Source organism: Myotis yumanensis, unplaced genomic scaffold, assembly GCF_028538775.1.
Source record: "Myotis yumanensis isolate MYYU_CA2020_CCGP unplaced genomic scaffold, mMyoYum1.0.hap1 SCAF_4, whole genome shotgun sequence".
NCBI classification, from domain to species: Eukaryota; Metazoa; Chordata; class Mammalia; order Chiroptera; family Vespertilionidae; genus Myotis; species Myotis yumanensis.
The window spans coordinates 95,810,967-95,834,808 of NW_027223755.1; the positions used below are offsets into that span (position 1 = coordinate 95,810,967).

Consider the following 23,842-nt stretch of genomic DNA (forward strand, 5'->3'; position numbering starts at 1 on the left):
GACCTGATTTGGGGTCTCAGGGGAAGGCCCTGGCTGCCGGGGTGGGAGCTGCTGACGAGTGGGAGCACAAGGGGCCAGGCTCCACCGACTCAGCCTACAGCCCAGGGATCCAAGGGGAACCCACAGACCAGAGAAACACCGGCCATCCAAGCTGCAAAAACACCAGCTACTGCACGTCCAGGTCAGCCCGTCCATCCTGTCACCTGTCCCTTCCTACAGCAGCAAGTCACGCTCCGTGTGACCAGAAGTGAGCCTGTGAGGCAGGTGCTGCTGGTGGCCCCATCCCGGCACCTGGGCACCTGTGCTGCGCAGGCCACCGCCTCCCAGCTGCCGTGCATGCGTCTGATAAGGGCTCCAGCTGCCTCCTGCTCTGGAAAATCGCCCTTGGTATCTGGAAGCCACTTCACCCCAGAGCTGACAAGTCCTTCCTTCTGGCAGCTGACGGGCAATGCCCGCCTGGCACAGAGGTACACAGAGGCCGGTCTCTTTGCTGCAGGCTGGGACCAACTCTGGGGTGCAATGCATGCTCAAGAGCACCCTGGGGGACCAGGCAGTGGTTGGTCTCCGGCTGATAGCTCATCCCTCTTAGCTTCCCCCCCTGCCCTGTGCTATTCCCGCCCGCCCCCCCCCCCCCCCCCCTTCCTGCCGAGAGCTCTCTCTCAATAAACTACATGCACAGAATCCTGCCTCGGGCCCCTCCTCTGGGAAACCCAATCACAGACAGCGGACAGCAAACTCTGGTCACACAGACCTGGGCCCACATCCCGGCTCAGCTTCCTCGCAAGCTGCTAAGCTCCGCCCCTCTATCTGCAAAACCGAATACTAATACATACCTACCTAGTAGGTTTAGGGGGAGGAGTAAACGAGAGAAGACATGTAAAGTCCCTGGTAACACACCCTCTACAAATTACCTGTGCCTTTCCTCTGCCCTTGAGGGCAGTGTCTGGTAACATGCGGGCAGCGTGCTGGAAGGGACTTGCAGAGGCTGGGTAGCCACGGCTAAGAGAGAGAGGTTATCTTCAAGGACAGGTGTTCCAGCTCTTACCTATGGGGACAGAGGAGATCTGGGAATAGAGATCCAGCATTCGGTTGCCATCCACGTCGACCAGGTAATTGCCTCGGCTCTCTTCGTAATTGCAGAAGAAGTGCACAGCCTCTGCGTTCTTCGGGAAAAGACAGACTGAGTCAGGCTCGCCGCCACTACCGAGGCCTCCATGTTTAGGATTCAGCTTGAATCAGTGAAAAGGACCACGACCCGACCAGTCTATGGACATGCGGAAGGTCTCTGCGGGTGCCAGAAATGCCACATTTCCTGCCCCGCGATAATTACATGGGTGATTTACTTTACGATAGTTTATGAAGCTGTGAATTTGTATTGTATGCACTTGTCTGTGCGTGTTTTACATATCACAACAAAAAGGTTGATCTGTATCTCTCAAGATGATTCTGATAGGATGTATATGGTAAGCCATAGAGCACCCATGAAGAAAATTAAAAACACACACATAGTAATTATGGAAGAAATAAAAATGTTAGACTAGAAGTTACTCACTTAATGCAAAAACACAAAGTAAAAGAGGCACAGGGGAACAAAAAGGATATGAGACAAAGATAAAAAAATGTAACAAGGAAGATGTAAATACAGCCATATCAATAATAACATTAACTGTGGACGGACTGAGCAATTTAATCAAAAGTCAGAAACTGTCAGACTGCATTAAAAAGGTTCAGCCATAAGCTGTTGACATGCCACACACTTGAGTTTCAAGAATTCAAATAGGTTAAAAGTAAAAGGATGAAAAAAGATACATGAGCCCTAGCCGGTTTGGCTCAGTGGATAGAGCATTGGCCCGTGGACTGAAGGGTCCCAGGTTCCATTCCAGTCAAGGGCATATACCTCAGTTGCAGGCTCAATCCCCAGCCCTGGGTGGGGTGCGTGTGGGAGGCAAACAATTGATGGATCAATGTTTCTCTCTCAGTGTCTCTCCCCCTCCCTTCCATTTTCTCTAAAAGTCAATGGAAAAATATCTTGGATGAGGATTAACAACAACAAAAAAGATAACATGATTCTCACAGCAATCATAAGAAAGCTGGAATGGTCTATACCCGTGGTCGGCACACTGCGGCTCGCGAGCCACATGCGGCTCTGTCTTTGTCCCCTTGGGTGTGGCTCTTCCTAAGCCTTAGGAGTACCCTAATTAAGTTAATAACAATGTACCTACCAATATAGTTTAAGTTTAAAAAATTTGGCTCTCAAAAGAAATTTCAATTGTTGTACTGTTGATATTTGGCTCTTTTAACTAATGAGTTTGCCGACCACTGGTTTATACTAATATCAGACAAAATCAACTACAGAATGAACAACAACAACAAAGTGTTCCCAGAAGTAAAGAGAGGCATTTAATGATGACAAAGAGTCAGCCCACTAAGAAGATACAACAATTATAAACATACATGGACCTAATAACAGAGCCCCAAAATATATGAAGCAAAAATGGACAGAATTAAAGGGGGAAATAGTTCTACAAGAATAGTTCTAATTTCTTAAATAAAACCTGAAGTGAAAAACCTAATAATAATAATAGGTTATTATTATAAATTCACTTTATAATAAAAAGAATAGTTCTATAAGAAAGTTGTTATGTCCTGGAGACCTCAATACGTGGCTTTCAATGATGGACAAAACATAGGCAGAAGGTTAACAAGGAAGTAGACGTGAACAACGCTCTAACCCAATATCTCACCGGTACCCACAGAACACCCCACCCAGCAACAGGGCAGCACGTTCTTCTCAGGTACACATGGAACATTTTCCAGGATAGACCATATGCGGGGCCATAAAAAGGCTCAATACAGTTAAGAGAATTGAAAACACACAAAATCTGTTTTCTAACCACAGTGCAATGACATTAGACATCAATAACAGAAAGAAACTTGAGAAGTTCACCAAAATGTGGAAATCAAAGAACACAAAAATAACCAATGAGTGAAAGAAGAAATCACAAGGAAAATGAGAAAAAAAGGTTCTGAATAACTTTTTTTTTCCTTTTTGAAAAGAGCCAGCACAGAAAAGCATCTGTGCCCTCAGCTAAATTGTACTAGAGAAGCAATGGAAGGAACGTTGCCTCATTGCCACTTACCTGAATTGTATTCAGCTGTTTCATTAACTCCTGCGGGCAAGAAAAGCAAGAGCGTTACAGCAAGGACACACTCTTCAAAGTAGTTTAAAATCGTTCAGGTCTTCCCAAGTCTTGGGGCTGCTTTTCCCTTTACGCGAATAACTTCATAGTTAAGTAGTCAACGATATTATAAATATTTTAAAATTGATTAATATAAATCGTTGGTGGGAAACTACTCCTGACAGTTAAGTGATCATTATAATGGACAGACTGGAGATTTAGGCATTGGAAGATAATTAAATTAACTAAAATATTTAACAAAAAAAAATTAAGTTGAAGGCGTTTACCTATGTCCATAGAAGCATGGGTTTTACTTTTTATTTAGAAGAAAAAAGGCTTTAACACCATGTTAGGAAAATAAAATCAACTGAAAAATATAAATTTGCACCCAAAGACCCATTTATAATTACGGTATAATCCAGATATTTTATAAACCACTGTGCAATTCTATATGGAAACTGGGGATTATACACCAGTTGCTTTAATATTATAAAGATTTAACCTCTAAAAATGATTTAATATAAAATAAACTTTGGCAATTAGTGTCATAAAATTATATATTTCCACATTAAAGTAGAAAATATTAATTAAAATATTAAAAATCTATTCCCCAAACATTTCATTACTATTAAACGAAAATCTACCGATTCCCAATAGAAATATGTGTGGGAAAGTCTCCTTTTGTGAGCACTCTCCATAATAACTACAATCATTTATCAGAAAAGGATTTCTGGACTTATAAATAGTTGCACTGACAAAAGGGGGGGGGTATCTTTTGACACTAAAAAATGACACTGGAGAAAACTGCAAACTATGCAAAGAAAAATTTAATTTGTATTAAATATGGTTACAGTTATTTTTTAGTGCAAACATTAGAAACAGTATTGCACATCACTTCACAGAATCAAGGTTAGTCAGCCTCCAAAATGTGTCAGATGCAGATTTTGTAGCATCTCTGAGTAAAAGTTCCAGTCTCCATCATCACACAACTTGTGTCTCTTCCAACTCACACACTGACATTTACTCCAGAAATTCAGAGCTATCCAATGTCTCTCATATGCCATGGACTGTCACCCTGTATGCCTCTCCACATACCGTTCCCCTTGCCTAGAACAGAATGCACTCCTTTGGCAAATTCCTCCTTTTCGTCCTTCAAGGTCAAGTGCAAGGTCATTTACTATCCATGCCCTGTGCTATATAGCTTTGCCATGTTCTTCCACTGTTGGTAGGATGTTCTGCCCCAGCCCTTGACCTGCTTTGGCCAACAGAACAAGGTGGAAGTGATGGTGGACCAGTGTGGGGCTTGGGCATCAAGAGGGTTATAGCATGCTCTCCACTACCATCACCATGAGAACTAGCCCAGCCCAGCTTACTGGAGGATGAGAAACACATGGAACAGAGCCAAGTTACTGCAGTGATCAAGCCAAGCCTAGCCTAGACCAGTGATGGCAAACCTTTTGAGCTCGGCGTGTCAGCATTTTGAAAAACCCTAACGTAACTCTGGTGCCGTGTCACATACAGAAATTTTTTGATATTTGCAACCATAGTAAAACAAAGATTTATATTTTTGATATTTATTTTATATATTTAAATGCCATTTAACAAAGAAAAATCAACCAAAAAAATGAGTTCGCGTGTCACTTCTGACACGCGTGTCATAGGTTCGCCATCACTGGCCTAGACCAACTGATGGCCAGTCATTCCCCAGGCATGAAGGTGGGCCCAACAGAGCTGCCTGGCCACCTCCCAGTTACCCCTAGATGCAATCTGTATGCTACTAAGGTTTTGTGACTGTTTGTTACACAGCGTTATTGTGGCAGCAGGTACTGATACATCTCCTCTGAGAAGCCTCTTTGACTTCTTATAGCAGAATGGCCTCGTTAAATGTCCCAGATCTCTAGTGGTAAAACCTCTGAAAGCAGCTAAGAAAACAGTGCCTACGTTTGTCTGTGTTCTTGCCTCACTGACCCTTTCTGCTCTTTTCCAAAACTCCCACTCAGGTGTGCTCAACTCACCCGAGATTTAGGCCCGGGGACTTCTGTCTTCATCAGAGGCCCATCATAATCAAATTCCACGTCGACTTTGGCTGCAGCCTGACTGATATGCCTGGATCCTTCAGGAAACAAAGAGAATGAGAACCCATGGGGATAGCAGGTATAGTGAGAATTCTGCCCTAACTGAATCCCAGTGTTCCCAACAGAGGCAGTCCCAGGACCTCAACCCCATCCCAGCCAGACCACCCCAGAACACTGAGTCTGGCCTGACCTGCGCAAAACAAAAACACTGGGGATTTTTTTAAAAAAAATATATTTTATTAATTTTTTACAGAGAGGAAGGGAGAGGGATAGAGAGCCAGAAACATCGATGAGAGAGAAACATCAATCAGCTGCCTCCTGCACACTCCCTACTGGGTAGGTGCCCTTGACCAGAATCGAACCTGGGACCTTTGAGTCCGCAGGCCAATGCTCTATCCACTGAGCCAAACCGGTTAGGGCAAACACTGAGGATTTTTTAAAACTGGGAAAGCCCAGTGCCAGTGATGTAGAGAAATGACCTAAATATCTGACAATAGAAGGTAGCTAAATAGAATATAATGTATCCCCCATTTCATGAACAATGGAATGTCGTGCATTCTTTAATAGTTTCAAGATAGACATATTTAATATTTATGGGTATGCAAAGATGCCTGGGGTATTAGCATGTGAACGATCAGATTAGAAAATTACCCAAATTTTGTAAAAATTCAATCTATATCCAAATGTATATAGACCAGAATCTCGCAGCCTTGGCACTGCTGACATTTCGGACTTGGAAATTCTGTGTCGTGGGCTGTCCCGTGCCCTGCAGATGCCGAGCAGCGTCCCTGGCCTCTGCCCACCAGATGCCAGTAGCACCCACCCCAAGTTGTGTCCTAGTTGTGAAAATCAGAAGCCACGCAGGAGAAAACAATAAAATGTCTAAATTCAGGTGGTCCCCACCTGTAGATTTTTTTTGTTAAAAACACTTTTGGGCACAAGTCATGTGCTTGAAACTCATTTCACCTGTTTTTGATACAGTGCTAACGTTATAGAGGGTGTGTGAGTGCCCAGGCTTAACCCCATGAGGCTTTTTAGCTCAGCATGTTGCTGAGACGTAGAGGGTAGCCGTAAACTCCCCATCTCCTTGGTCCCTGAGTGAAAGGCAGCTTGGTGAATCCAAGAAGTGTGCAATGAGTTACAATCTACAACCAGTAACCCCTAGAGCAGTGGTTCTCAACCTTCTGGCCCTTTAAATACAGTTCCTCATGTTGTGACCCAACCATAAAATTATTTTCGTTGCTACTTCATAGCTGTAATGTTGCTACTGTTATGAATCGTAATGTAAATATCTGATACGCAGGATGGTCTTAGGCGACCCCTGTGAAAGGGTCGTTCGACCGCCAAAGGGGTCGCGACCCACAGGTTGAGAACCGCTGCCCTAGAGATCCCTTTAATGTCTCCGGTCTCCTTTATCTTCCTGGTACATATTTGGTGGTTGAGAAATATTAGTTACTCTTCTAGGGTTGCCATAATTGCATCAAACTAGGGAATCACTAGTGACTTTATGTAAATCGTATGTGATCTCATTTCATCTTTACACAATGCTGAGGGGGAGCTGTTACTGCATGTGCTAGCGTCTCTCTCTCTCTCTCTCTCTCTCTCTCTCTCTCACACACACACACACACACACACACACACACAGTTTGCCAAACCATATAAAACCATGATATTAGAAAACATATTTAAATTCATTCATAATGTTCTATAATTGCTTTGGATATCAAAAAAGGTTTCCAAATTAATTATGTTGCTCTTTGAATGTAAAGTCAATTAAAACCCAATACTACCCTTATTTTAAGGATGAAGAAACCAGCTTTTGTTGTCTTCTGTTTTATCTTAAAACTAGAGGCCCGATGCATGAAAATTTGTGCAAGATTAGGCCTTCCTTCCCTGGCTGCCAACACCGGCTTCCCTATGGCACCCGGGACCCGGGCTTCGCTCCGGCCCGGTTTCCACCGGAAGGACGTCTGGAATGATGCCCAGAAGGACGTCTGGTCTAATTAGCATATTACCCTTTTATTATTATAGATGAAAAGGGAATTCCTAAAGAGTTGATTCTATTAGCAGAGCGTTAAAGGTCATGGGATATATTAATGACTTTTTTAATACACTCAACCGTTTATCTCTTTCTTGGCCAGAACTCCAGGTTCCTAGTCAAGGCTAACTCCAATTAGACCTGCAGAAAACAGGGCTGCATACCTGGATAAAATCGCTTGTAGCTAGTGCTGATCTTGCTTTGTTTCAGCAAAAAGCTGGAAACTAGCAAGCAGTCCTCCAAATGAGGACGTGCAATTCCTTCCGTCCTTTCTCCCGAAAATGTCCTGATATCTCATTGTTGCATTCAGATTTCTTGGGAATTGGGAAGTGGGACTGCTGGGAATGGAGGCAGTGGCAGTGGGAGCTGTGGCCCTGATGATACCAAGACTGAGCAAACAGGAGTTGGGAGGTGGGGTAGGGAGAGGCATGGAGAGAGCAGGGATTGACGGGCACGGGACAGGGATGCTGAGGGCAGGTGCAAGGCAGACGGGTCTGTTCCAAAAACTTCAATGGTTCCTACCATGTGCCAAGTCTTAGTGGGTGTGGATGGAAGAGGGCCAAGACTGCTGGGCAGAGACCCTTGAATTCAGAGCCTGGTAAGCTTGCTGGCAACTGCGCTATCAGACAAAGAGAGATGGGGAAGCTAATGTGTGAGCTAGACAGGCCCCACCAGGCACACTGTCATCTCTAGTTTTCATTAATTCACAACCCTTCTGTGAGGTGGTAGTGTTGTTCCCATTTACTGAATGAGAATCAGAGAAGATAAGTGACTTTCCCAAGGCCACAGAGCTAGTGAGTTGCAAAGGCAGGATTTGAACCCAGGTCAATATTTCTGCTTTTCCTACTATATCTCAATTTTTAATTTTATAGAGAAAAATAGTCAAATACCAATACAATCAAATACCAAATACCAATACAATACCAATGATGATATATAACATCCTCTTAATTCTCTGAATGATGATATAAAACCACAAGAGAAAAGAAGATTTGAATGGTCACAGAAGCCTTTTATGGATCTCTTATACCAAGTCACCCAAGCACCTGTCCATCATCAAGCACTGACGGGACCGTACCAGGCATTATCTGGAGCACTTTACAAGCATTATCCCTTTCCAAGGAGGGAGATGTTATCCGCAGGTTACAGAAGAAGACACCAAAGCTCAGAAAGGTCAATTAATTTGCCCAAAGTCACACACCTGGTAAGTGGCTAAACTGGAAGTTTGTCCGCCTGACCTCTCCTTTCCTAGGTAATTGGAATGTAACGGGTGGCCTCTTTGATCCCCTCATCTAGTGTAGGTCTTTGAAATGAAACATTTGCAGCAAAACAACTCGCTTCCCCCAGAAGCAAATTACTATCGGAAGCACAGGAAGCAGAACAAAAAAAAGTTTGAGTTAATATCGAATGATCCAGTATTTTCATTCATGAATAAGGCAGCACACCCAGGAGGCAGGGGTCTGCCTGGACACACAAGACCAGGCCCGCAGGTAAGTCCAGCCCGGCCTTCTGGGCCCAGCAGTGAGACTTGCCACCCTCAGTGGCCAGGGGACAGCCACAGTCAATTTTTAACTCCAAACTAGAAAAACAGCCATCAAACGTTTTTAATATCCTCTTGATCTTTTTGCTGAGAGTAATAAATGAATGTCATTTCCCCAAACAGCAAGATGTGAGCCAGGTCAAAGTCAAGGCCAAGTTCACCTGGAGCTGTTTGCTCTGCTTCTCTTATAAACAATCTTATCTCCCTCCCTGCAACTGTCCACCCTCTTATTTTGTGATAACACGATCATTGAGGAACTAGCAGTAAGCAGCAAGGAAAGACACACCACGTCTAATTTCACCACCTGGAGACAACCATTTTGCAGTCAAGTCTCCCGGTCTCTGTATTCTACTTGGCAACGTAAGATTATAAACATTTTTAGGGGTGGCATGAAATGATGCCATGGGAACACTGTCTCAGGCCATGACCCTCCTCAAGTGTAGTGGCTCTACAGTGATCGGATGGGTGGAGACACACACGGAAGCATCTGCACACGGTGGGTGGCACCAGGCTGTGGCTTCCGACTTGGGTGCTCTGCTCTAGGAAGAGGTCTACGCAGCCCTGAATCCCGCGCAATCACACGAGTGGCCGTGGACGGGGACCCGCAGCTCTGACTGCGAGCCTCGGATGAGACCAGCCTCAGCTAATAGCTCAGCCACCCTCTCATGAGCCACCTGGAGTCAGAGGATCCAGGTGAGCCCCATGGGTTCAGGTCCACAGACACTGTGAGACAATAAACATTATTTAACCAGCTAAGTGTGTGGGTATTTGCTATGGGGCCATAGGTAACTAACACAGTGGTGAAGGGTGAGTCCTGGGGCCACACTGGCTCCGCTCCAAGCCTGGTTCAGCCCCTTGCTAGCTCTGGGCAAGTTCCTTCGTTTCTCCGAGCCTCACTTCCCTCTGTCTGATGGAGTTGTGGCAAGGGCTAAATGGTTATGGATAAACTAGTATTCCTATAATTTAAAAAACCATTTTCCTATTGTTACTTGCCCATAAGCAGTGTATGACAATGCATATATTATGGTAACTTTGCCAACACTGTGTTTTATTATTAAGAAACTCTAAAAAAACCCAAAAGCTGGCCAGTGCCTTTGTCTCCAGGCAGTCTATCCATCCATCCATCCATCCATCCATCCATCATAATAGAGATGCCAAATTGGTAGGACAAAAGAAAAAAAAACCTCATTGAGTTTCTGAATCTGGCATAAGTGTGCCAAAGATTCAACTCCAGCCGAAAAACTGCAGAGCTGAGTAACTCTGATTTAGCCCCTTCTATTTTTTTGCATTGTGTCTCCATATCCATGCTTATAAAATGGGAGTTAGGACACTCCCCACCTTACTGTAAATATCAATTTGAAGTGCTTTCACAGGAGCCATTTCTTTAGATACAAGTAACTTGTGAAGCAGGGAAGATTATCATTGTCATCCCCACTTTCCTGATGGGAAAACTGAGGCTTGGAGTTCTGTCCATTGCTTAGGCTCACTGGGCTAATAGGTGGTGGATGAAGCCAGTAGCCCAATCTTTGGAATCTTAATCCATTGCTCTTTCCTTGATTCCTCCAGAGGAAGGCTCAGATGTCCTTGAGGATGACCTTTAAAGGCTGAGCCACGTGTGCCACCAGGCTGGAGTGCCCCAGGGGCCACCCTCTCTTTCCTCTGATGTATCTTCAACAACCAGCACAGCGCTCCGAACCTCGGAGGTGGCTCCACAGTATTAGTTACGGAACGAATGAATCTTCCATGCCCACGACTCTCCCTCCTACTTGGTGCAAACTAGACCTGGATTATTCTGGTTTCACTTTATTTTTAACATAATAATGGGTAAGCATTTACATGCTTCTCTTATGATGAAATAAAACAAAACAAATCCCACAAACCTACTAAGGCTACCAAGGTGGAGAACAACATGAAAAGACTGCAAAACTGTCACAGAGCAAAAAGGCAAGGAGATGTGACCAACATGCAATGTTGAGGAAACTTGGACTGGATCCTGGGACAAAGGGGGAAATAAGGGGAAAACTGGCTAAATCCAAAGAGAAGCTGGGGCTTGATTAATAGTGATGTACCAAGGTCAGGTTCTTAGTTGGGACAAGAGCATCCTTGGTATTTATTTATTTATTTATTTATTTATTTATTTATTTATATTTTTGTTAATCCTCACCTGAGGATATTTTTCCATTGGTTTTTAGAGAGAGTGGAAGGGAGGGGGAGAGACAGAGAGAAAGAAACATCAATGTGAGAGATTGGTTGCCTCTCAAACATGCCTGACCAGGGAGGGCCTGGGATCGAGCCCGCAACCTAGGTACATGCCCTTGACCGGAATTGAACCTGGGACCCTTTAGTCCGCAAGCCGACGCTCTATCCACTGAGCCAAACTGGCTAGGGCAAGAGCATCCTTGCGATGTAAGATGTTAACAAGCGGGAAACTGGGTGAGGGACATATGGGCTCTCTTTGTACTACCTTCGTAACTTCTCTGTATACCTAAAATCATCCCAAAGTAGAGAGCATGCTAATATTCCCGGGAGAGGAGCGAACATTGTCTCACCCAGGATACAAACATGCAAACCAAGGACACGCCAGCCATTTGCCTTCAGAAGGCAGACAGGACTGACAACAATAAGGTGACACCGTGATGACAAGCATGGGGCTCCCAGAGAACTGGGGACAGCCTGGAGACGCCAGGTGTGCGAAGGGAGGTCACTGCTAGCCTCTCCCTCTCTCAGAGCCGCATGGATCCATGTGCTGTGTGACCTTGGGCAAGTGACTCTGCTTCTCTGAGCTGTAGTTTTCTCACTTGGGGAATGGGATTCACTCCTGCCGTCCTCCTGGGACCACTGGGAGGGGGGCCTCTTGAGATCATGCAAGCAGGCTGTTCCCCGATGAAGCTCACTTGGCTAAGCTGCCTGAACTCAGTGAGGCGGAGAGAAAGGGGAGCCTCCGAGAGAGCCAGAAGGCAGGTGAGCAGGCGGTGGGTGTGGGGTGTGGGAGGTGAGGGAGAGGGAAGTGGGGTGGGACATTCCAGGGAGGCCACCTCCTGTCTAGTGCCATTGAGCACAGCTAGCCTTTACATCAATTACAAGGACTTTTGTTACTTGCTTTGTTTCTTGGCAGCAGTTCGAGTTGTGTGTTTTGCCTGATGGTCCCTGTGGGAACAGCCTGGGCCCTTCTAGCTGCTGGGGCCACCACCTCTGCGCAAGTGGGGGGATCAGCTCCCTGCCCACTGCAGAGCTGACCGCCTGGGGAGCAGAGATGGGGGAAGGGCAGGGGGTGATGGGACAGCCCCGGAAGCACTGGCTGGCCAGTGACTTTGTCCCCAAGGACTCTCCCACTCGGAATCCCTAGTCTTGATCATGCTCCTGCTACCGCCAGGACCCCCAGAGCTTACCGGGCACGAGCAGGCGGCAGTTGTGCTGGAAGCTGCAGGCCAGCCGCCGGGTGAGCAGCATGGAGGCCATGATCCCCTCCTTCGGGAACAGAGGCCGCCCTCACACGCTCCCCCTGAAAGAACCAGGAGCAGAATTAGGCCAGCGAAGACCACGCCCCCTCCGGCCACGTATCCCACCCCCTCCACGTCCCTCAGAGTGTGGAAAGTGCTTCTGACATCAAACCCTCTGCTTTTAGACGGAATACACACTGTAAGTCATTTTCATTTGGCCTTGACCATACCCCGGTGTCAAAAAATAAAAAATAAAATAAAATAAACGGAGCCACTTTAAAACGGAGCCGGAGCTGCCTTGCAGAGAAACTGCCTTGCACGCCTCATGCCTCAACTCTTGGAATGTTAGAACGGGATGCAATAACCTTTGGACGGAGACGGAAGCAACCCTGTTTCCGGAGAAAACTGCTTGCAAACATACCAAGAAAGCAGCTATGACTACCAGACTGAAATGTAAAAACATTCTCCGCCAATAGAAATGCCTTCCTTCTGCTGATGCAATTGTCCCCCTGCCCCCTCATAGAGGCCCACTGCCTTCGTCTCCGAATCGGAACACTAGTTGCACTCCTTCCCGAATCCGTGGGTGTGTCCCAAATAGCTGTTCTTACTGATTTCAAATACATGCTTGTCTGCCTCTCACTTTGAAAGGCCCTTTCATTTTTAACACCAGGTGGGATGATCACCCCATTTTCTAGGTGGTAAAACAGAGAGGGGGTGGAGTTGGCTTGAGATGCAGCTGCAGGCGAGCACCTGGGGCAGCCCACAAGTCTGTGCTCTGCAGGATGGAAGGACCAGGACGGAGGAAACTGCAGAGCAGACGTCGGTGTGGGAGGCCGGGTGCTCCCTCTGCCTTGTTCCCACGCAGACTATAGGGCGTTGGGCTGCGAGGGAACCCTGTGGACAGGGGAGCAGCTGGTGGGCCATTTTGGGGGTGTACGTCTCCAGTATGAACAACCATCCTGAGTTTGCTTGGGACTGAGAGGGTTCCCTGGATGTGGGACTTTCCAATTTGAACCTGGTCCTGTCCGGACAAACTGGAGAGCTAGCCTACCCAGCACCAGGGGTCAGGGTTCTCAGCCCCCACTTCACAGGGCGGGGGGCTGATTCCCTCCAGACTGCTCCCGAGTCGTGCTCCCAAATACCTGAGCTTAGCTTTGCTGGTTGCCTTTTGCATCATGGGCTGGGAACAAGGTCCCATTGTTTGCTTGTTTCCTTTTATCACCTCTTCCTTCACAAACTCCCCCCGCTCCCCCCCAGGCCCCAAGCCACCATTCAAACATGCTCTCTGCATCTTTCTGTTTGTGCGTCTTCTTGCTGAATGCCGGCTTTGTTATCTGGAACCAATTGTATTGTGTTGTATCTCAGAACAATGACTGAAGCGCTCACTTCTCACTACTACTTGTGGACCCTGCGTCCCAAACCCTTTCTGCGTATCGCACATGGTGCCAAGCGCTTCACATACAGGACTACTAGTATTTGCTATTATTATCTGCACCCGCAACAATGCTAAGTGTCCCCTTTTTACAGATGAGGAGACTGAGGCACGGAGTTAAGTGGTGTTCCTGAAGACAGAACTCAGATCTGTTTGGCCACAGAGTCAGCAGACTTCACCACTACACTGAATCCAAACACTGCCTGGATGATGTCCATCCACTTCTTCTGCAACAAAGCACTCCACTGAGCACCAACTCGATGGATGGCAGCTTGGAGGAAGCATCAACTAGAGGCGATGGACACAGATCCAGAGAGATCCCGCCGTGCAGAACGGAACAAGGAAGGATGATGGGTTGGTTTCAGAAAGCCACGTGCACGTGGGCTTAGCAGCACAGGTGAGGAAACGCGTGGGCGCCTGGCACGGAGCTTTGGATAATGGTGGCAGCACCCTCCACCCAGGGCCCTCACAGCTAATGAGGTATCGGGCTTTATTATTAGAAGCAAAGAGTGAATGAGGGAGGGAGGTGATAGGCATTGACTTGAGGATATTCACTCATGCTGTGAATATTCATGGTGCACCTATGTGCGGGTCCTCCACTGGGCACTGGGTACAGGGGTCAATTAGATGGTCGCAGTCCTCGTCCTCTAACCATTATCAGGTCTTGAGAAATCCTATGTGCAGGCTGGTGCTGCAGATACCATCCCATTTCATCCTCAGAGCCCTGGGAGGTGGCTGCCATCATTAACCTGATCTCACAGATGAGGCAGCGGAGGCTACCCAGGGGGGAGGGTGCAGCACACCATGCCTCCCCACTCTCACAACACCCCCCCTCTGTCAACAGGGGTGCAGACCTGACAGCCATGTCTGTTCTGTGGGACCCCTGGCCCAGGTGAACTGGATCGGGCTGGGCCACAGTCCAGGGAGCTGTGGGTCAGCTACCCTCGACCCACTGAGAGGAGCCAGCTTTCAAACAGGGTCTCTGGATGGAGAAGCAGCGCCGGAGAAAGGAAGTGGGTCCTGCAGGTAGGGGACTGGTTGGTTCCATGTCAAGCCTGCAACCCAGCTTGGCATTGGATGCACCACTCACTCCTGAACTAGTGAGTGAACCTGAGACCCCCTTTCCCTGGGTGAGGACGGGGAGAGCCAGAGTGTTTGGCTCACAGAGGCCCCTCCACATGGGAGGAAACATGAGGAGCCAGGGAAAAGTGTTCCCACCCTGAGAGTGCCTTGGTAAGAACGTTCAGAAAGCACCCTCCCTCCTATGGGGCTTGCTGCATCACCTTCAATGGATTTCTGTCGCTTACAAACAGCGACCCAGCTAATAGCACGGTTAGAGTATCAGACTGACAGCCTCAAATCTTGGGAGGGCATTGGGGGTAACAGTGCCTCTTCCTCTCAGCACTGCAGGCGGAGAAAGGCCCCACAGGGCAGCTGAGGACAAAGACTTCAGGGCCAGCAAACCTTCCTCTCTTTGGCGGACCGGGATTCTTCCAGGTGGAAGTGGCTGTGGTGTGTGGTTGCTGGGTGAGATTCTGCGGGGCACTGCATCCCCCTCAATCCGCTCAACCACCCAGGCACTTCAGAAACGAGGAGACGGAAGTTGGAAGGGGTTATGGTACTGGCCTTGGTCAGGTCAGAAGATTGCGTGGGGCTGTGTGACCCCAAAGCCCAGTCATTATAGCACTTCAATTAATTCGGCAAATAACAAAACACCTAACGGTAGTAGATATGAAGCTTGATGAATACAAATGATTTTGTTCTAAAGAAATGTGTATCGCCCTTTACCAGAGGGAAATATGACTGAGAAAGGCAGGGCTTGGAAACCATACTCTTTCCTTAAAAACTCAAGGGATTTTTAAAATCTATTCCAGAATATTCAACTCAAGGCAAGCCTGTGAATGCAGCAGCACGGTAACTATATAGAAAGTGCAGTTGCTGGCTCTCATCTAAAACTGTTTGTCTCAAACAGGAGCACTTGACTCTGCACAGTTCAATTGACATTAACCAGATTTTTAAAAAATTCGAGAATCTCAGAGTACTCGAATTTGAATGCTCTGCAAAAGGGGGAGTCACACCGCACACTTCCAATTTCGAAACGTCACTTTGTGACCTATCTCTCCATGACACATTGGTGGCCTGCAGGTGAAATTGACCTTATAACCAAACCTGACCTCCATCAGACATTAATTCGTAGCACCACACATTCCCAATAATCAGAAGAGTTCATGCTATTTGTTCACTTCCTCTGGCCCATTAATTCAATCAACAAGATTAATTAGCTCCAGTTACAGGCGAGGCACTGCATTATTTAGACGCAGGAGAAATGGGATGAATGAAACTCTCTCTCTTTCCAAAGCTCATAATTTAGTGGCAGAGGAGTGAGGGGGGAGAATGGGAGAATTTAATATACTAGGTGGCTTTACTCATCATGCCAATAAATTCTTAAAATTACCTGGGAAGATATGTATAGTACATAGAAATTTTCCAGTTCACTGTCAACAGCTAATTCTGTATAAGGCAGAATAGAATAATGGAATCATGACTATCTGCTGGTATGAGCACGGTGCCCTGGGAACACACAGAGATTCATCCTGGCGGAGTTACGACGCCAATAAGGCACAGAAGAAAGGGGGTAAGGCCTGAGCAAAGGCTTGGAGGCGAGAGGACGTGGAATGGTCAAGGACTCAGGCGTGAAGTAGTAGAGCGGTGGAAGGGAAGCTAAGGGGCAGGTTCTGGGGTCGCTGAGGAAAGGGGCCCAGCATGCAGCAGGCTCTCCCTGTGGACATGCTCTGCAGCCCCTCAGATGCAAGCTGGCCACAGGGAAGGCAGAACTGCTGGAGCATGTGCGGTGGGCGCCCGGGTTCCTGCGGCCCCGTGCATGGGGGCAAGTCCCTAACAGCACTGGTGCAGGCTGCCACCACCTCTCGCCTGGACGAGGGCAATCATGTGCTCGGTGGCCCTTCGGCTTCCTCTCTTGCTCTCTTTCCATCCATTTTCTATTGGGGCCCTAACCTTTTTAAAGAACAATTCATACATCACTCTCTTGCCTATAACACTCCAGTCGCACTTAGAGAAGTGTAAACCCCGAGACAATGGGGGTTGGGTTTTTCTGAGCTCAGCACAGTTCCCAGAGTCAATGTATGTAGCAAATAAACTCAACATGTCTGAGCTGTGAAATGGGCACAGCACCACCAGCCTTTTAGAGTAGATCTGAGGATTCATATTAAAACGTGTGATCTCGGCCAGGCTGGTGTGGCTCAGTGGGTTGAGAGGTATCCCACGCACCAAGAGGTTGCTGGTTCAATTCCTGGTCAGGGCACATGCCTGGGTTTCAGACTCAATCTCCAGTTGGGGGGCACGCAGGAGGCAGCCAACGGGTGTGTGTCTCTCTCTCATTGATGTTTCTCTCTCTCTCCCCATCTCCCTTCTTCTCTATCTAAAAATCAATAAAAACATATTTTAGAAAATTTGTAATGTGTGAGCCAGTCTGAAATTTGTGTTAAAACAACTTAACAATATTCCCCTCCCCCAACCTGAAGTCATTGGGTACCCTGGGCACGCTACTCCCACCCCCGAAGTGGCGGGAGACCGCCTACCACGCCCTTTGCAATCTGCTGGGCCTTGGATCTGAGAAATGAGGGGATCCCGGGTGGGGGGTGCTTTTGGGGACACTGCCACAATCAGAATGGAAACAGGCTGGGTGCTAGCGCTCCTGGTGTCAGAAACCCTAGTCTCCCCCTGGGTTCTTTACGGCTCATTACACAGCACGTGACTTCTCACAGTCGTAATGGCCATACATCATGTATTTACTTACCATATTTCTTTAAAATCAATTTGCTTTTGAAATTTAAATAAAGTGTATTTCCAAGAATCTTTTCTAGTCACTAGTCAACCTCCCCTCCCTCAGAGTTTCCTTTGCTACAAACAAAGGTGATTTGGAAGAGAATGTAATGAAATCCAAGCAGGTTATTACATGAAAAGCTGGGTACAGTCAGCCGCCCAAGGCTCTGGCCTCAGCCTGGTCCTAGCTTTGGCTGGAACGGGAGCCTGGCAGGCACTGACAGCTGTGAACGGCGGGCTAGCCTCCGACAGACTCTTTTCCTCGGCATGATCGGAACTGCAAGAGAACTTTAATCCAATCTATAACTAAAAGAGAACAGGAACCGTCAGAGTGCATGGCAAGTGAGGTAGTTTCTGTTTCACACATTCGGTGCTGTTTCTTACTGTAGGTCTCGGTCAAAACAGGTTGGAACACCCTGGTCCAACCACATAGAGAGTCCTCCGGTGGACCCACCTCTCCCCAGCCCTCTCCCTTTAATTAAAATGCTAATTAGTTCTCTCTGCTCCCTCTTATCTGCCTCCTGCATTTGGAGGGCGGGATAGCATGGGCTAATGCAGGGTTTAAATCAATAGGGCGAGAGGATTCCGGTGAAAGGGAAAACATAGATATATAAATAAGCCCTTACAGTTTGCTCTGGAGGGAGAATAAAAGTCGGAAAAGGATCGGCTGCCATGTTTTGCTCACTTGCTAGGTGCCATGTACCTTCCACATGTAACTTCTGCCATTGAAGGCTTTGCCTTGTATGACAAGCTCAGAAGGTAATGGGCTTTTCCAAGGCCTCAGAGCTCAAAAGCCATTGATTTCTCACAGGAGCTCTGCACCCATGACAGGGCCCCACCCAGAACAGCTACACTGAGCCTCATGGATGTGTTCTGGGCACAGGGGGAGCTCCTACGGCGAGGTTGACCACTACCATCATAAGAGGTGGATGGTGGACCCTGCACTTGACCCAGCTCTGCACAGCCCCTGTGGCCCTGGAAATGGAGGGTTCTTGCTTTGAAAGGAACGGAGAGGAAGAAGCCATGGTAGCCATTTGAGGACATGGTGTGCACGGTGTTGACTGTGAAACCACCCTCCTTTACTTGCTGTGTGACCCTGGACACCTCTCTGTGCCTCAGCTTCCTCATCTGTAAAATGGGGATAATACCACTTGAACCTACCTCAGGGGCTGGCGGAGACTTGGGCCCCTGCTAGTATCCCCAGCCCCAGAGCAGTGCCTGGCTTCAAGTAATCATTGGATAACTAGTAAACTCTCCACAAACGCCCTATGAAAATAGTGTCTGACTCATCTCTCCACTATGCTGCCCTGTGAACATGAAATCTTTGCATGCACCACTGGCTAGATACGGACCCGCCGGGCCGCTCTGGGCCTCCAAAGATGCTCTCTCTCATTCTCCCATCTGCTCTCAGGGCAGAGACAAAAGTGCTGGCAGGGGTTGGGGACATTCCTTTCCAGTCTGCAGTTCCAGCCCTTGGCTTTTCTGCACACTCAATAATACACGATAACAAAAGTTGCCAAGGCCAGGGGTCGCCATGGCAACCAATAAAGCTGGAACCCTGGGCCTTTGCGATGGCTAACAGGGCCCCATTCATGGGGCTGTGATGGATGGTGCTGGGACAGCGGCTTTATCTCAGAACTGGCTTCCCTTCACCTCCCCCAGCTCCCGCCACCTCCCCTGCCTATCTCTGCAGCCTCCCCTGCCTATCTCTGCAGCTCGGCCCCAGCCCTCACTCCTTGCATTCCTAATTTCCTATAATCTGCCTCTTGGGGCATCATACAATCATCAGAGACTTGTATGAGGGGAGAGGAAAACTATTCTTGGAAATAGGCAAGTGTTGACTAAGAAAGACAGAGGTGCTGTTTAGAAAGTCATCTGAGCCAGCAGTTGGGTCCTATTGTGCTATATACTATGGTACTAGCTTGATGACTCTGGGTAAGTTGTTCAACTCATCAGGGCCTCAGTTTCCTCATCTGTCAAATGGGATGAACGAAGCCTACCCCTGAGGTCATGCAGCACTCAGCCTGGTTAGGGCCAACTGAAGAACGTAGACAGGACAGAGAAAGATGGCTCCTTGCAGGCCACGGTCTCAGTTTCCAGAGAACCCTCTACCTTGGAGGGAAGGCATTTCTTCTATAGCCTAAGGGCTGGGAAGAGCTATTGGCACGTGTGGTGGCCCAGGTTCCCTGGGAGGAGCTGGTCTGCTCCCTCCTGGTCCACCCTCAGGCATCTGGGTCCCCGTTCACCCCGCCTCCCTGCCTGTCCTCCCAGGCTCCAGCAGGAAGAGGGAGGTGAACTTAAACTGTGGGTGCAGACAGCATGAATACAGTGTCCCCACAAGGCCGTGGTCCCCAGCCTGTGAGCAAGCAAAGTGAAGGGGAGAGGAATATACAAGGTTTCCAATGTCCGAGTGTTCTGGGGTAGGAAAGATTCAGAAAGAAGCGTCCTTGAGTGGATGAGCTAACTGGATTTCTGGCCCCACAAGAGAGGAGGAGTGAAAGAACAGAGTTCGTTTGAGAAGGACGCTACCCCAGGCCAAAGCCACAGAAGGTCCGGCCTTTAAAATCGATTTGTTCAGGTTCACAAATCTTTACGGAGCACCTGTGCGGAGCCCCAAACACGGAGCCCCGAACACGGAGCTGCATAAGGCCAAGTCCTGCTCTGTTTCTGGAACCTGCGTCCCATGGGCCAGCAACAAACCGACAAATAAGGTCAACTCGGTTGGAAGAGATGCATTTCCTGTTCAGAGAATAACCCATTTTAAGAACTCCAGGAACTGCTAAGTATGCAAATACCACAGCATGCAACACATCAGCTCTTTATTTCCTTCAAGGTCTGCACAGGGGCGACTTGGAAGCATTGTGTTGGAGATCAGAGTTAGGGGGTGTGCCTGATAGTATTCCTACAGTCTCTTCGAAGTATCTTCCCAACAACTCAAAGGATCTTTTATTGAGGCGTGTATATAAGGATCTGCTACAATTAATGAATGAATGCCTACTGGGTCAAGGCTTAACACACTCATCTAATGTTGGAAGGCAAATGTTTCTATTCCCATTTTTCAAGTGAGGGGATAAGCTCAGAGAGGTTTTGCCACTTGCACAAGGACACACAGCTGGAGACAGTGGAGTTAAGTTAGAACTAGGGCGGTCTGGGCTTGAAGACCAACATCTTGGCACCGTAGCAGTTTGGTGGCTTTGGTCCTTACCCAGAAACCTCATCAGACGACTCAGACCCGCCCATGTCTCTTCTGGGAGCGAAGAACTTCAAACCAACAGTGATCACAGTATACAGTCCTCCTAAAGAGCCTCGTCTCCTGACCACACACTCATTCAAGGGGGCCTATGATCGCCCTAATGGAACAATTCCAGTCTCTGCCCACACTTGGCACTTCTCCCACACCTGAACGCTCGTCCTCACTGTCCCTGCCAGGGTGCAGGCACCCTAATCCCATGAGGAGCCCTGTCCCACCCAATGGAAGGTCCAGAGAACTGGCATCTTTGTAGCTCCAAGGTAGCTTAAGACAGTGCTCACTGGGTGTTTAACATTAATCTGTGGAAAAGAGTTTGGCTATCTGTTCTTGCCTCCCAATTCTGCTGGCCAATTCTTTAAACATTTTGGTGCAGGAGAGCCAGCAAAGGGGAGACCCAAAGATACAGCAACGAAAAAGCACCCCGATTCATTGCTTCCAAAAATCATAATTTCAACCAGTCTCATTCTTGCTTTGGATGTGGCCATAATGGCCGCCAATCACGTGACCCTGGCCAAACTGCCAGGCCTCCTGGATGACACTCGTGTGTGGATTTCAGAGATCCTCACGTCCAGCCTACTTCCCCATCTGGCGACGTGTTTTTCCCCGAAATACAAAATGTAACCACCCACTAGACAATGGTTGGCCGTGTCTTCCCATGGGACACTGAGGGCAGATGGCTGGAGCATGAACGTGCAGCCCACAACGCCTTGTTTAGCTTGTTTAGTGAAAGGAGTGGGGCCCCAAGGACAAAACAGGGTACCAAGGAAAGAGCTGGGCCGTGAACCTGGGGAGGAGAGCCCATCACAGAGTGCTCGTGACTACTGTGTCAATCAAATGCAAAACATCAATTGCTTTCTGAATGCTTTGTCCTCTCAGAGACAAATAACGGAGTAAATAAATTGTGATGAAATTTATCCAGTTGGCGCCCAAACCTCCCTGGTTCCTTGACTCTCAGCAGGCGTTCTCTCCCTTCCTTTCCTTTGAGAAAAGTCCTCCATTTCATGACTTCTGATCATTTTAGGGAAAAAACAAATTTGCTGAGTAAAAAAGGCAAATATCTGAAGTGATACTCCCTGAGGCATGTACAAAAAAGCCTGCCATCCCCCAGGCAAGAAGAGTTGCAAGACACAGTCCACGGCATTAAATGAAAACAAGTTTGTTTTTCACGTAACAAAGCTGGCCCAGTTGCTCTCCTGCTTGAACATTCTCTGGCTCCCCAGTATCTGAAGAATAAACTCCAGCTGCTTGGGGCACACGGCCCTCCCCACCCCCACGTACCTCCTGTCCTTCCCTGCCCTCTTGACACTGACCTGCACACACTCTTCTCTTTCCTGCCTCCAGGTCATCGTTCGTGTGGTAATGTTTGTTGAATGTCCCTTTCTGCCCCCACCTCCTGTTTACATTCCCTTAACTGTTGTGCACCTTTTTAAAAAAAATATACTTTATTGATTTTTTACAGAGAAGAAGGGAGAGAAATAGAGAGTTAGAAACATCGATGAGAGAGAAACATCGATCAGCTGCCTCCTGCACACCCCCCACTGGGGATGTGCCTGCAACCCAGGTACATGCCCTTGACCTGAATCGAACCTGGGACCCTTGAGTCCACAGGCCGATGCTCTATCCACTGAGCCAAACTGGTTAGGGCTGTTGTGCACCTTTTCATAGTGCACTTCTGGCCACCTCCTCCAGGAAGCCTTCCTGACTCTCAATTCAGGCTTAGATGCCACTCACCTATATTTCTCTAGCAATCTATATATTTTTAAATGAACATCTTCAAGCACATCAGATGAACTTGACTATATTTACCACCTACTTTAAACTGTCAACATTTGTCATGTCTAGATTACACATAAATTTATATACATATGCTTTTCCAGTTCACCTGTAATGTTGCAAAATCTGTTCACATCTATGTCTCTCCCTATAGCCTGTGAAGTGCTTTAATTCATTCATCCATCCATCCATCCATCCATCCATCATTCATTCATGGGTTCGTACTTGGGCACTGCTATTTCCCGATGGCCGGCTGCCTGAAGACACAATACTGAATTGGCAGGACTTGGGTCGGGGTGGTGGAACCAGACAGCAGTCTCTGCGTTCTGTTCCAGTGGAAGGGACAGACAACAAATAAGCAAAGAAAGAAGACATTTTTACATTGTGATGAGGGTCATCAGCATAACTCAATAGCAACCAAGGAGTCTCCATACTCCCAGCACCTAGCACCATGTGGCATTCAGAGACGGCTCAACACTATGCTGTACTCCGGAACCTGAGTGCTCTGCCCGCAGGTCCCACTGAGGCAGCCTAGGTTCTGTGGCCACTATGGCAACAGTCCTTTCCCTTCCACCCCCTTGGAGGGGGGTAGGACGGGAGGGGGTCCAAGATGACTGAGGATCCATCCCACGCTCAGGACCGAGACCACCCCCTTCTGCAGTCAGCTCTCTGGGTGGCTTTGCAGGTGTGCGAACGCCTGGCTGGCAGAACCAAGGAGCCATGAGTGAATTTATAAACACTCCCTGTCTGGGTTCCTTCTGGCTCACGCAGAGCAGCTATAATGTATGTCATGTATAAGCGGCAAAAACAATGCAAAACAAACAGAATACAAGAGGCTGGTTCCAGCCTTGTGGGGTGGATCTCGGAGGCTGTGGCGAGCTCCTGTGCTTGTGGGCTCCCACGAACAGGTGTGTATTTCCTTGCAGGTCTGTACAGCCCACTCACGTGACTGGTTCACAGGGAAGTTATGGAGGGCAGTCCTGTGGGGAAGAGGTGGGATAATGACCTCTGACCTCTCCCACCCTGGCTCCCTGCCGCCGCGCCCCCCCCCCCCCCCCCCCCCCCACACACACACTGAGATCTCCGGAGCACCCATTTAGAGGTGGCCTGCCAGAGGCCTGGACTGGCCCAGGGGCTAGGTCTAGAAAGCAAGCCAGTCCTGCGTGCAGAAAAGAAAGATCTCCATATTTATCAGTGGACGGGGTGCTGGGATCGCAAGGAGAAGAATAATAGCAACAGCAACAACAGACATTTACTGATCACTTTGGGCCA

The 23,842-nt window shown here is 48.0% G+C and overlaps 1 protein-coding gene across 2 annotated transcripts in view; it reads right to left on the reverse strand.

The window, feature by feature from the left end:
• Positions 1 to 23,842, reverse strand: part of ABAT (4-aminobutyrate aminotransferase) — an 84,762-nt gene that overhangs the window by 29,612 nt on the left and 31,308 nt on the right. For both annotated transcript variants that reach the window (XM_070413012.1, XM_070413013.1), the window contains exons 2-5: positions 12,222 to 12,334; positions 5,195 to 5,292; positions 3,141 to 3,170; positions 1,046 to 1,163 (exon numbers count right to left, since the gene is read on the reverse strand). In XM_070413012.1, the coding sequence (XP_070269113.1) occupies positions 1,046 to 1,163; positions 3,141 to 3,170; positions 5,195 to 5,292; positions 12,222 to 12,291 (316 nt within the window). In that variant the 5' untranslated portion in view covers positions 12,292 to 12,334. The remainder of the gene's footprint in view (positions 1 to 1,045; positions 1,164 to 3,140; positions 3,171 to 5,194; positions 5,293 to 12,221; positions 12,335 to 23,842) is intronic.